At 35.9% G+C, this 14,343-nt stretch overlaps 1 protein-coding gene across 3 annotated transcripts in view; it reads left to right on the top strand.

Moving 5' to 3' along the window:
• Positions 1-14,343, top strand: part of wdr90 (WD repeat domain 90) — a 47,184-nt gene that overhangs the window by 11,086 nt on the left and 21,755 nt on the right. For all 3 annotated transcript variants that reach the window (XR_012399543.1, XR_012399544.1, XM_003201346.6), the window contains exons 10-22: positions 1-34; positions 179-247; positions 459-569; positions 2,960-3,105; positions 3,196-3,253; positions 5,668-5,786; positions 7,694-7,855; positions 7,992-8,122; positions 8,841-8,957; positions 10,883-11,118; positions 11,198-11,340; positions 12,639-12,766; positions 12,899-13,029. The exon at positions 1-34 is cut by the window's left edge and continues 32 nt beyond it. Coding sequence is in view for 1 of the 3 variants with exons in the window: in XM_003201346.6 (XP_003201394.2) it covers positions 1-34; positions 179-247; positions 459-569; positions 2,960-3,105; positions 3,196-3,253; positions 5,668-5,786; positions 7,694-7,855; positions 7,992-8,122; positions 8,841-8,957; positions 10,883-11,118; positions 11,198-11,340; positions 12,639-12,766; positions 12,899-13,029 (1,585 nt within the window). In the remaining 2 variants the exon portion in view is untranslated. The remainder of the gene's footprint in view (positions 35-178; positions 248-458; positions 570-2,959; positions 3,106-3,195; positions 3,254-5,667; positions 5,787-7,693; positions 7,856-7,991; positions 8,123-8,840; positions 8,958-10,882; positions 11,119-11,197; positions 11,341-12,638; positions 12,767-12,898; positions 13,030-14,343) is intronic.

Raw genomic sequence — 14,343 nt, forward strand, 5'->3', positions numbered from 1 at the left:
TCTGTCTTCTGACCGATCAGTGAAGCAGTCTCAGGTTTTTCATACATAAACACACTTATATGTCAGACACTAACAGAGACAACTAACAGAGCATACATGCATGCTTAAGTCCCAGTTATAAAGCCTGTTATTACACTAAAATCACTCTCTTTGGTGTTTGGCACTGCATTTATTTCAGAAGTTGTATCCTGACCCCATTCTCAAGCTGAACAGAATTATTGGCTTTGGAGGAGCTACAATGAGATGTGTGAGTAAGACATGTGTGGGAATACAACCTTGTAGCGATGAATAAACACATCATCTGGGGTGAAAATTAAATGCATTGATTATAGAATTTAGTCATTGATTATAACCATAAACCAGTGTGTTACACATTCATAAGTAAACTGATTTGATGCATGTTGCATTGCTTCAGTAACACGAACTGTGTTTTTTCTCTCATGCTGTGTGTCTGTTAGGCTGTGTGGAGTTTGGATGGAGAGGAAGTTGTGTATCCTTGTCACGCAATAATCGTCAGCATGACTGTTTCTTCTGGGCAACAGAGATTCTTCATTGGACACACAGATAAGGTTTTCTCTCCCTATATACTTGTTTTATGAAGTTACAGTGATGGATGTTTTGCCATGTTCAGTGAATCACTCTACCATGGCACTGTAAACAAAAGTTCATAATAAATGGCTTTTAATAAACAGGGTTTGAAATTTTGGTCGCATATGCACCCGAAATTTTATCTATGCGACCTCAAAATATATTTGGGAGCATTTGTGTGAGTTCTTAAAATCGTTGTGTGCGACCAGTTTTTCCTGCAAAATGTTCCCCACATGCGCAGATTCGGGAGACATTCAAGCAGAATGCATCTCTAAGCTCTTTGTCTGCACTTGAACCATGAAACGCAGCGCTCAGGAATGGTTTAAAACAGTTGTCATGTCGACTTGCTGCAGTAAACAAAGCCAAGTCCATAATGCTTGCCCCGCCTTCACTCTCTTCTTATTGGCCCACCACTGCTCTAGCACTGAAATATCAGCTGTCAATCACTCAGTCAATGCCTTCTGGCTTGGGATGACAGAGAGAGCTACTACCGCGAAAAATTGTAAAGCGCTGAAGATGAGAATGAAGATAACACTGACAGATTTTGTTTTAGAAACCATGGCATCTAAAGTTACAAGTTATGACTTGATCTTGACTTCCGTTGGCTTCAAGCCCGCTATGAAAAGTCTGTGGGATGGAATTTTCAGGTTACTGTTTGCCACATCTAGCACGAGAGCTTCTGTTTAATCCTTCATATAATCGCCAGATGCTGTCCGCCGTGCAAGTGGCAGCTATATGTCAAATTTAACACCACGTACACCATCGCAAACGGGCTTGCACTGAGTAAACTAACATCGCTACTCATAAAAAGACTGGTATTACTATTAACATGACATATGCATATAATAAGGCACAGTATATGTCAAAAGCATCAGTGTAATATCAGACAGCACCCGTGAGAACAGCACAGTTATACCGTTAACAGATTCATTCATGTCAAGCAGTGCGTGCAGGGCCGGTGAGCGTTCCGTGTATCTTTTAGTCACTCAGTTATGTTATAAAAATCTATTCTCTTGTGGTAATGGGATTTCGTTGAGACATTTTCCTTACGCTTGCATATATATATATATATATATATATATTTATTTATTTATTTATTTATTTATTTATTTATTTTATTTTTATTTTTGCTTGTTAGTTTGTTTACTGTTGATTTCAAATGCAATAAATATGTTTGTATAACACTTGAAGTAACGGTGCTTATAATTTGTGGGTGCAACTAAATTTTGGCTGATGTGCCTACATTTTTAAAGTTAGGAGCACCGGTACTACCAAGCAAAAAGGTTCATTTCGAGCTTTGTAAAATTAGCTATATGTCCTCATTTTCCTTCGGCTTCGTCCCTTTATTTATCAGGGTTCACCACAGAGGACTTTACACAGCGGATGCCTGTCCAGCTGCAACCCAGCACTGGGAAACAACCATACACACTCATTCACACACACTCATACACTACTGACAATTTAGTTTATTCAATTCACCTGTAGTGCATGTGTTTCCCTGAGGAAACCCACGCCAACAATGGTAGAACATGCAAACTCCACATAGAAATGCCAGTGACCTTCTTACTGTGAGGCGACAGTGTTAACCACTAAGCCAGTGTGTCACCCAAAATTTGCAATATTTTAAAGGTAACTGATGATGTGTGTGTGCAAATACATACAGTACATGTTTCCATTGTGTGATAGTCCATCCCAGATGCCAGAGAAGTCCACAGCGCTTCTGGACACTGTTAACATAGAGCTGTCTTTTTTCATAGTACAGTTTTAACTGTCATTTGTGAATGTAACTTAAAAAAAAAGTCAGAATTTGCCAGGGGTATAAATAATTTCGGGCTTCACTATATACGCCGTGACGCAGTTGGTAGTGCTGTCGCCTCACTGCAAGAATTGTCACTGGTTTGAGCCTCGGCTGGCTCAGTTTGCATTTCTGTATGGAGTTTGCATGTTTTCCCCGCGTTTGCGTGGGTTTCCTCCAGGTGCTCCGGTTTCCCCCACAGTCCAAAGACGTGGTACAGGTAGGCTAAATTGTCCATAGTGAATGAGTGTGTGTGGATGTTTCCTAGAAATGGGTTGCAGCTGGAATGGTATCCGCAGCGTAAAACATATGCTGGATAAGTTGGTGGTTCATTCCGCTGTGGCGACCCCAGATTAATAAAGGGACTAAGCCGAAAAGAATATGAGTGAATGAATGTACACTCTATTATTAATAATGTATTACTAGTGGATAAGAAATTATATAATACACAAATATACCATAATAATAGTCATGCATATATAATGATTATTAAAAATTACCGGGCTTAGTTTTCATGTATGAATCTTAAATCTGACCCTGATTTTCATGTTTTTTGTGTTGTGGTTTGTTTGTCAGGTCTCAGCTCTGGCCTTAAATGCCAGCTCCACAGTGCTGGCATCGGCTCAGACGGGCACAAACAGCCTGATTCGTCTGTGGAGTTACAGCGCAGGAGTGTGTCAAACCATCATTCCTACACACACACATGCTCTCAATCTGCTTAGGTACAACAAACACACCCACATGCACAACACAGATCCGACACTACATTTCTCAGAGTCCATCAGCTGATGGTGTTGATCTTGTTGTTTCAGTTTCTCTCACAGCGGAGGAGTGCTTTGTGGTGTAGGGAAAGACAGTCATAACAAAACCGTGAGTGTTCTGCATGTGAAGAACTGTATTTAGTATTTACTAGTTTTTATTGCACTGTATTTATTTACTAGGTTTTTTTTACACTATAGGCCAAAAGTTTTAGAACAGTAACATTTGCCATGTTTTAAAGTTTCTACTGCTCACCAAGCCTGCATTTAAAATAGCTGTTTTTTATTTGAATATATTTTAAAATGTAACTTATTTTGTTATTTTAAAGTAGATTTTTTACTATTACTGTAGTCACATGATCCTTTAAAAATCATCCTAATATTCTGATTTGCTGGTCAAGAAATGTTTCTTCTTCAGTTTTTTAAAAATAAATATTATTGTTTTTGTTGTTGTTGTTGTCAATATTTATTAACACAAGTATTTCTTCAGGACTATTTAAGGAATAGAAAGATCCATAATTCAGCATTTATCTAAAACATAAAGCTTTGTACTTTATAACATTATTTTATCATCATATCATATACATTATATATTATAACGTCATTGTAATATTATACACAATACTATGTAAAAGCTTGGAGTCAGTAAGCTTTTAAAAAAATTGGTAAAGAAATTATTTTAAAAATAGTTTTATTTAGTAAAGATACTTTTAATTGGTCTAAAATGATGATAAATGCATGTAGAGTTTCACTAAAATATCTATTTCAGATAAATGCTGGTGTTTAAAACTTACTTTTCATCAAAGAAAGATTTAAAAATTTGCTTTAAATGTGGTTACGACTTCTTGATGTGAATCTAGGGACTGAAGTGGTAACATTTATGTTGTGACAATTTTGTGTAATACGGGAAGAAGAAAATCTAACATCAACCAAATTACTGGCAATAAGAAAATAATTTATTATACAAAAATCAAAGATAAACAGAAAATAGTTATAATAAAGAATAATAATATAGAGAACAACAAATAACCACAAAAGGTAAATTATATACAATTTATACCAACTTAATAATCCAAAAAACATTAAACCCCGCAGGGGACGAGGACAAAAGTGGTGCTGAAAGAAAAGAAAATAGCAAAACCAAAAATCAAACAAACTCCGTATAACCCTTTTACCTAACCGAAAACAAAATAATTGAAAGTAAGTCTTCAGCGTTTGCACGCCCTAACTTACATACTCTAATCTTAAACAAACAGAAACATACAAAGACAATGCTCACTCCTAAACCTGGTGTGTCCATACCAGGGGTTCTCAACTGGTTTGGCCATGGGACCCACATTTTTACATGGCCATCAAGCCGCGACCCAAATTTTTAGGAAGTATAATACAATTTTAGGAATTATACTTAATTTGTATTTTTTTGTTAACATAAACAATTAGTGACAGAAAAACCATAAGAAATTCACCAAGACTTAGAAATAAACACTATTTTATTGCTGTCATTTAACAAAATGGATCAAATTACAGAAATATTACAAAGTAAAAAGGACAAATACTGTTAATAAACTGGTAATAAAACATATTTTCTGGTTTCTAAATGTTTTAATTTAGAAGGTTTCATGCTCTCTTATGAGATCACCTCACTACATATGACACTGAGGCTTTAAGTCTTCTTTGTCGTCAATATATATATATATATATATATATATATATATATATATATATATATATATATATAGCCATACTTTACATATTCGGGGTCATACTTGCGCTTCGACATGAAATTTCACATGTCAAATGGTAGGGTTGTTACGCACGCATTTTAAAATAAAAGTCTGTTTTTTTTTGTTTTTTTTTGACCACACACTGCACGACCTACTGAAAATGTTCCTGCGACCCACTTTTGGGTCGCGACTCACCAGTTGAGAAACACTGGTCTATACACAGGTTCGCTAGGTGTTGTAAGGATGTAAGTCACGTGACATTTACATCTCTAAATCCCCTGGGGAAAACAAAGAGTATCAACAAACGATCTCAAATGAAGAATAAAAAGAAAATTAATGAAAATGAACAATTTGGCAATAACAACTAGCAAAATAAAGTACTAAAACAAAAGAAATAATGAGAGGCAAAAGGGAAAAGCCTCTGTCCGGCGTCCCACTCGTCGTCCTTTTAAAAAACCTGGCAACCACTCAGATTGGCCGCAAAAGCCGCCTTGTCACCAAAGATAATGAACATTGACCGATCCTACTGCCAATAACAATCTGAGGGGGTTGAACCTGTGAAACCGAAAGAGAGAGGAGCGAGAGAACTAATGCCTGTGTGTGTACGCAAGAGTAATAGAGAGATACACACACGCAGAATTCCCGGAATGTAAGAAAAGTAAAACAATTTACAAATTGCTTTGTTCTTTGCTGTGCATCACGTAATTGCAGGCTTCATGAGCAAAAAATATTAAAAATCTTACTGTTCTAAAACTTGGTAGTGTACAGTATGTTTGTGTTAATTGTTGAATTGCTGCTTTAGACGGTGGTGCTGTGGAACACTCGGCATGTGACAGATGGCAGTGTGGTTCCAGTCCTAGCTAAAGCACACACAGATGTGGACATCCAGACTATCAAGATTGCATTCTTTGATGATACACGGTGAACATACATGCTTGTTCAGCAAAATCACAAACAGTCAAAACAATGTGGGATTTTTCTTTGATGTAAACATATGTACAATCCTTCTCCTTATAAACAGTGTCACTAGCTAATGCTATTATGAGGATAGTTCACCTAAAAATGTACAGTTGCTGTTAATTTACTTAAGATTTTATTAGCTGAAAGCTTGGTGATTGACGATTCATGTAGTTTTAGATTACAGCACCATGTGTAATTTTTTTCGCCACTAGAGGGCGTGTATTCACAACAAACAAAGGTGTAGTTTCAGTGTTTCCTCTAGGATTTTTTCCAGCTGTGGCGGCAGACTCTGTTGGGCATTTTACACAGATCTACCTCTACATGTGGCGTTATTTCATTGACAAATGTCGTGGGCGCAGTATTAAGTCGAGTTCGCATTCATGTAATAGCCTATGAGCATGTCAATCTCTGCTTAAGCGCAGATTTCCTCTGTTCGTGCACAAAACTACTTGCGCACCCTCAAATATACGCTGCTCAAGGGCAGATTTTCTTGCGTTCTCAAATAAACGCGGCTGAAGTGTGATTTAGTGCGTTTATGTAGCGAGTATGTCTCCAACATTGATTAGATATGCTAGGAATATTTATGAATGTCTCTAATAGACTTGCGGAGCGGACCGCAGCATTAATGCATCCTGAAGTAAAGTGAAGCGGCTATAAACTTCAGCAAGATAAAGTCATTATATGCAGAGCCACAGACCTTTATCTATAAATAAAGTATAATTATGGAAACTGTGATCATCATAACTGAAAGCTACGTCGTGTTTGCTGGCCTCACGCACCTGTCAGTCAGTCAGCACGTCACCCTAAAGGGTTAAACAGAACGCACAGCACTACTACGGTCACAGAAAAGTTTGCGCTGTTATTATTCACTTACCTTTTCTTACGTTTTCGGTGCGATTTTAACCCGCTATTTAAAAAACGACCGAATATTTTGAATAAGAAGATGTAATGTAGCCGTGGCGGGATGAATTTTGGTGTGGCGCCCCACCATGGAAGAATGAATGTAGCGGAAACCATAGCTGCATCCCAAATGGCACACTATACACTATGCACTCATGCACTATGTACTTATGCACTTACACACTCAACAGGATAGTATATGTATTTAGTGGCGTCCCAAATGGCACACTAATGTTTTTTTACTGAGCGGAAATTCAAACCGTTTCCCTGATGACGTTTGACAAATCAGTGAAATAAATAACCAAATTATCAACCGAATTACCTGCCGTGAGTATTATTGCATTCACCATCGGGAGGCGCTATAATCACTCTTGTAGGAGAATTTTGCTTTCACCATCCAAAATAAATAGTTATCCAACATGTGCGCCCGTTAGCTCCGCCCCTTCCGATAAGTATGCAAACCTGCGGTCGTTGAGTGCGTGAAGTGTCCATCATTCCACACTTCATTTTACCGGCTGATTGAGTGCATCATCCGGGTAATTAAAGTTTACTTATTATTTTTAGAGTTTTTAGTGTGAACACACTACTTACACTATTTATACAACAAAATGGCGTAGAATAGTGCATAATTATGCGATTTGGGACGCAGCTCATGAGTTTGATGATGGCATGACTGATTGTGGAATCATGGGAGTTGTAGTCTTCCTATGGGACTATGGGGCAGAAATCATGTTGATGGATGAGTTTTACGTTTTCTTTGGGAGTGCATTGGCTGTTGTCATGTCACATCGCTTTTGGTGCAGACAGACAAATTTGTTATTGCCGAAATCTTGTCCCATTGCATATCATGGTGTTAGCCTACACTTTGAATGGTTTTAGTGTGAGAAAATTAACAGCAGATTTTTTGTTGTCTGAATCTCAATTGTATTAGCAGATTCTAGATGAGCACTGTTTGTGTTTGTGTGCAGTATGGTGTCATGTGGTTCAGGTAATGTGCGTCTGTGGCGTGTACGTGGCGGTTCTCTACGCTCTTGCCCTGTGAATTTGGGACAGTATCACAATCTGGAGTTCACAGACCTCGCCTTTGAGCAGGGACACACTCAAAACCGGCCGGTGGATGATCGCACACTGTGAGTACACAAAAACACATCACATGCTCAGCAGGTTACTTTGATGAACGCGATGGCTACACTACGTAGAGCTGCTGATATTGATGATGTCATGTGATCTTGAGCTCATCCCTGAGGTGATTTTTGATTGGTGCAGGTTTGTCAGTAGTAGGAGTGGTCACATCTTGGAGATTGACTATGTTGCCGTGGCGATAAAAAACATCAGGAGGCTCCTCCCAGCTCATGAAAGTCACACCCACCAAAGGGAGAAACAGACCTTTAGCACAGGTGAGCAACACAAGCACTTGATTGTTTCCTTGGGTCTCTTTAGGCACATATCAGTTACATGTAAATTAATTTTATTCAGGGAATAAAAAAAAAGATTTCTAATGTAATTTATTTGTTGATTTCAAAATGTATCTATTATTATGTATGTAGTAATTATTTTATATTTTATTCTTATGTCATGCTTTTAAAAAATTTGCTTTAGAAGGCAACAATACTATAATTTATGTACACATATTAAGCGGGGAACTATTATTTTATAATTATTTTATTTTATGTTATGTTTTAACTAGATTGGGGGGAGCTGGCTAGTAATATTAGTCTTAAATTTTATATATTTTTTACATTTTAAAATAATAATTTAACATTCAAATGATTTAATGTTTAAAATAAAATAAAAATATTATATAAATCAGTTTGTTCCATCCAAATTAAAAGATATAAGGAAAACTTAAAGAAAAAATATTATAGGAATTGCCAAAAATTTTATTTCTCTGTTGAACATTACTTGGAAAATATTAAAATAATAAAAATAAATATTTATAAAAATAAATATAATAAAATATTAAACATATTAAAAAGAATAGCATTTTCATAGGAGGGCTAATCATTTATTCACTAATAGAAGTAATCAGGTCGTCTGAGTTTTTCCACAAAATTAAACATTCTCTGAAACATGTAAGCATTGCTGTTCTTGATACTATTAATGTTGGTGTTTCAGGTGCTGGTATTGCGGTGAACAGCATCAGTGTGTGTGCCAAGTTCTGTGTGACTGGTTCAGAGGATGGCTTCATGCGTCTGTGGCCTCTGGACTTCTCATCAGTATTTTTAGAGGCGGGTCAGTTCAGCCCTGTCAATCACTCTAGCTAGGTTTCATCCACTTATTTTTTACATCTTGGCAACTCTTTACTTTAAGTGGTGTTCATAAAACCTTTACAATAAAAACAGCACAGCCAAAGTCTTCATCTTTGTCAATGCAACTTAGGCCCCGTTTACACTAATGCGTTTTAGTTTGAAAACGCATAAGTTTTGCTACGGTTACGCCATCCGTCCACACTACGCCGGAGTTCTCGAGCGCCGAAAACGGAGCGTTTCGAAAACGCTGGAGAGGCCGTTTTCATTCTGAAACGCTGCTGCTCCGTCTCAGTGTGGATGATGGAAAACGGAGACATCTGAAAACGGAGGCGGGGCTGCAGACATTCGCCTCTCTGATTGGGGCTTTTCCTGAATATTAAGTAGCCTACACACACGGTTCAGTCCTGCGTTCTCTCCTTGTAAATTCAGACTTCGCAAGTTTGATCAAGACTGCAGTCTCTTCTTCTCATTTTGATATGGACAACAGACTATACCGAGGACACGGGTAAATCTTTAAAGGGAACAGTGTACTTTATAACTTCATTCACATCACTCTAGCTACGTTGTTTCACTTTCTCAACAATAAAATGTAAACATGATTTAAGGAACTGCCTATTTTCATTTTAATATTAGCAACTTAGACAGCAGAAATGTTGAGGCGCCGTGCTGCATATATGAGCGTCATCTTCACTGTGTGGATATTTATAACAAAACGGAGCCGATAACAACTGCCTCCTTTCAATTTCAGTGAAAATACGAAACATACCCTCTCTTTTGCTGAATATCAGTTTTAATAATGGATAATGGCCATTATAAAAGTATAACATACAATAAGTTTATACATTATAGGAAATAAAGGCAAGCGATCAGTCAATATACAGAATAGGCTACGTGGTTACATTAATCATTAACTTATCTTTGCGCTCAGCCAAAACACGTTACCTGAGAACAAATAAGATTCCAATGACCAAAGTCAGGGAATATGTCGTTAGATAAAGACAACAAGATGAATGAAATATCCCGTTTAATAAATATAGTGAGATTAGATCCAGCGGGAGATGCTTGATGAGAAGTCTGACTAGCAGAGCTCTCATCTCGGTAGATTGGCTGCAGCGCTTGCCCGGGAGCGTCTGTGTGGTCACGTGATGTGCGTTTTCAGCGTTTTGGTGTGGACGGAGAGCAGTTCAGAAACGCTGGGTAAAACGCGAGTGTGGACGCGGATCGTTTTCATTCTAAAACGCCGTTTTAAAACTAAAACGCACTAGTGTAAACGGGGCCTTAACGTTACCTACACATCATAAATCTGTCATAAACATGACTGTCGTGAGGCATTATAATAGTGTCATGAATGTTTTTCTTGCCACTTTTTCAGTCGAACAAAATCTATTTGTCATTTCAAATGACATTTTAATGAAAATTCTGCTTGAACCACTGTAGTTGAGGCCAAAAAAAATATTATTGAGACTGTTATTGACAGATTTATGACAAGGTTTTTTTGTCTTAGTAATGTCAAGATGTCATGACAAAGACAAAAACAGGTTGTCATGTATTTGTTTATGTCAACAATGTTATCTTTGTATTTAAAATGGCATAACTGAGCAAATGACACTTAATGACAGTTGTCATAAGCATGCACAAAATCTCATTCATATTAATGACGTGTGTCCTGTGATGACTATAAAGGTTTCATGTCTTTTCAACACCCCTTCAGGTAAAGTGTTACCCACATCTTTGGATAAAAACACAACTAGTAGTATAGTCACAACTAGTTAACTAGTCACAACTAGTATTGATAACTAGTCACAACTAGTTAACTAGTACAGTCACAACTAGTCACTAATAGTCACAACTAGTTATTTAATTTCAAATGTTTTCTGTAATCACTGAGCCGTCTGTGTGTGTTTCTAGAGCATGAGGGGCCTGTGAGTTTGGTGAATGTGTCTTCGGACGGTTCGAGAGTTCTAGCAGCCACAAGCACAGGGAATCTTGGATACCTGGATGTGGCCAGCCGAGGTTACCGTACTTTGATGAGGTCTCACACAGCTAGTGTTTTGGGCTTCAGTGTGGATGGAGTTCGACGGCGGGTCACCACAGTGTCCAGAGACGCTACTGTCCGCGTGTGGGACATGGACACACTGCAGCAGGTCAGTCATGGGCTGAACTGTAGATTATACATTTTACACATACCGGGTCATTGAACAGCTTTCTCTTTTTGTCTCGCAGCTCTATGATTTTGTCACAGATGATGATGAAAATCCCTGTTCTGTTGCGTTCCATCCCAGCATGCCTCTTTTCGCTTGTGGATCAAGTTCTGGTGCTGTTAGAGTGTTTGATATCCAAACATCGAGCTTAATCGCTCAGCACAGGTGTATAAACACTCTCAGAATTAGTTTTATTGCCAAGTGTGCTTCACACACACAAGGAATTTGTTTTGGCTACAGAAGCTTCCCATCAAACACTCATTTCAAAAAGAGTCATTTGCCTATATAAACACTCGCAAACAAACACTTATTTGCCTATTTAAACACTCACAAACACTTATTTGCCTGTATAAACATTTACAAACACTTATTTGTTTACATAAACACTGACAAACTAATTTGCTTATATAAACACTCACAAACACTTTTTGCCTATATAAACTTACAAACACTCATTTGCCTATATAAACACTCACACTCATTTATCTACATAAACACTCATTTGCCTATATAAACACTCACAAACGAACACTTTTTTTGCCTAATATTAACACTCACAAAAACAAATTGGCCTGTATAAACACTCACAAACAGTCATTTGTCTACATAAACACTAATGTGCCTATGTAAACACTCACAATCCCTCATTTGCCTATATAAATACTAACAAACACTTATTTGCCTATATAAACACTCAAACACTTATTTGCCTATATAAACACTTATAAACAAACACTTATTTGCCTATATAAAACACTCACAAACACTAATTTGCCTATATAAACACTCACAAACAAACACTTTATTATAACCTTTATTTTACCAGGAAAGACACATTGAGACTAAATATCTCTTTTACAATAGCGTCCTGGCCAAGATTAGGCAGTATACATGTCACATGGGTCTAACAGACAACAAACAAAAAACAGTTAACATGAATCACACTGACAAACTGTTCAAAACATCTACAAACCTGTTTTTCAACTTCTAAATCTTTTATTTGCCTATATAAACACTCACAAAACACTAATTTGCCTATAGAAACACTCACAAACAATCATTTGCCTTTATAAACACGCACAAGCACTCATTTGCCTATATAAACACTTATAAACACTTGTTGGTGTGTATAAACACTCACAAACACTAAATTGCCTATATAAACACTTATAAACACTCATTTGCCTGTATAAACACTCATTTGCCTATATAAACACTAACAAACACTCATTTGCCTATATAAATACTCACAAACACTTATTAACCTCTATACAAACTCTCAAACAAGCACTCATTTGCCTGTATAAACACTCACAAACAAACACTCATTTGCCTATATGAACAATTTAAAACAAACACTAATGCGCCTATATAAACACTCACAAACAACTACACTCAATTGCCTAATTAAATCAACAGAGGCTTGCTGTATGTTTATCGACTGAGTGTGTGTGTGTTTGTAGGCAGCACTGTGGGTCAGTTGAGTGTGTGATATATTCTCCTGATGGTCAGTGTTTGTTCAGCGCCGGCTCTGGATATCTGGTCCTTTACAGCTCCTCTGAACGCGAGCATCATGTAGTCCGAGTTCTGGGTGAGTGATCAGTAAAAGTCACATGTATGATGTTACTTCCTCCTTACAGCACGTTCTGAACTCTTAATTAGTAGGCATACTTTTCATGAGAACTATTGGACATCTTCTGAATAATTGCTTTTGTTTTTTAAGGTAATGTGGTTATGTGTGGTGTGAATCGTAGTCCGGATATTTTGGCCGTGAGCTCTGACAGTCGCCGTCTGGCACTGATCGGACCGACCGAATATATCGTCACGATAATGGAGGCAAGATCCCTGAATGAGGTACATCATAATCAACATAATCCTCAACATAATGCTTTGTCAGAGCTGTTGCACATTTTCAAAACCTGTTTTTTTTTCTCAGCATATACTTTTATACCTAACTATTCAAATAAAATCATTTTGATATCATTCATTTTATAAAACATTCACTTTTTTGCTGACCTTTTTAAATTACGGATGTAATGAATAATATATGTACTATATTTTGAAATAAAATTTTTGAGGAGAATAATTTCTAGAAATTTTATTTTGTGTATGTTGTTTGTTTGCTCTTCAATTTATTGTTTCAAATAGTGACACATGATCTGCTATATTCACAATTACTTTTCTTTTTTTTTTATAATTTAATATTATTAATTGTAATTACATAAATTATGTTTTTATTTCATATTTCCGTTTTAATGTTTTATATAATTTTTTTGTTTTTCTTTTTCTTTCTTTTCTTTTTCTGTCTTTGTTTTTCATCTTTTTCTTCTTTTTTCCTCGTCTCTTATTTTTTATTCTTTTTCTTTATCTTTGTTCTTCTTTCTTATTTTTCTTTTTCTTTTTTCTTCGTCTTCTTTTTTCTTTTTTTCTTCGCCCTCTCTTTCTTTTTCTTTTTTCTTTTTTTTCACCTTCGCCTTCTCTTCTTTTTCTTTTTTTCTTTGCATTTTTCTTTTTTCTTTTCTTATTCTTCATATTTTTCCTTTTTTTCTTCTTTTTCTTCTATTTTCTTTTTTCTTCTATTTTCTTCTTTTTCTACATTTCTTCTTTGCCTTCTTTTTTCATCTTTATCTTTTATTTCTTATTTCTTCTTTTTCTTCTTTCTTTTCTTTTCCTTTGTCTTATTTTTTCTTCATCTTTTTCTTTTTTCATCTTCTCTTTTTCTTTTTCTTTTTTCTTTGTCTTCTTCTTTTTTAACTTTCTTTTCTTCATCTTTATCTTTTTTTCTTTCTTATTTTTTCTTCTTTCTTTTCTTTTCCTTTTTTTCATTTTTATTGTCTTTCTTTTTTCTTTTATTTTCCTTTTTTCTTCATATTTTTCTTCATTTTCTTCGTTTTCTTTTTCTTTTTTCTTCGTCTTCTTTTTCTTATTTTTTCTTCATCTTCTTTATTTCTTCTTTTTTTGTCTTCTCTATCTTTTGAAAAATATAATTTTTTTTCTTTTTTTCGCCTTCTCTTTTTTATTCTTTGTTTTTTCTTTTTCTTCTTTTTTCTTTTACTTTCTTTTTTTCTTCTTTCTTCTATTTCTTTTTTCCCTCTTATTATTATTATTATTATTATTGCTATTTATGTAATTTCAGTTCTATATTAATTGAAAACAAATGTAGTAACT

This window comes from Danio rerio, chromosome 24 (genome assembly GCF_049306965.1).
Source record: "Danio rerio strain Tuebingen ecotype United States chromosome 24, GRCz12tu, whole genome shotgun sequence".
In the NCBI taxonomy this organism is placed as follows: Eukaryota; Metazoa; Chordata; class Actinopteri; order Cypriniformes; family Danionidae; genus Danio; species Danio rerio.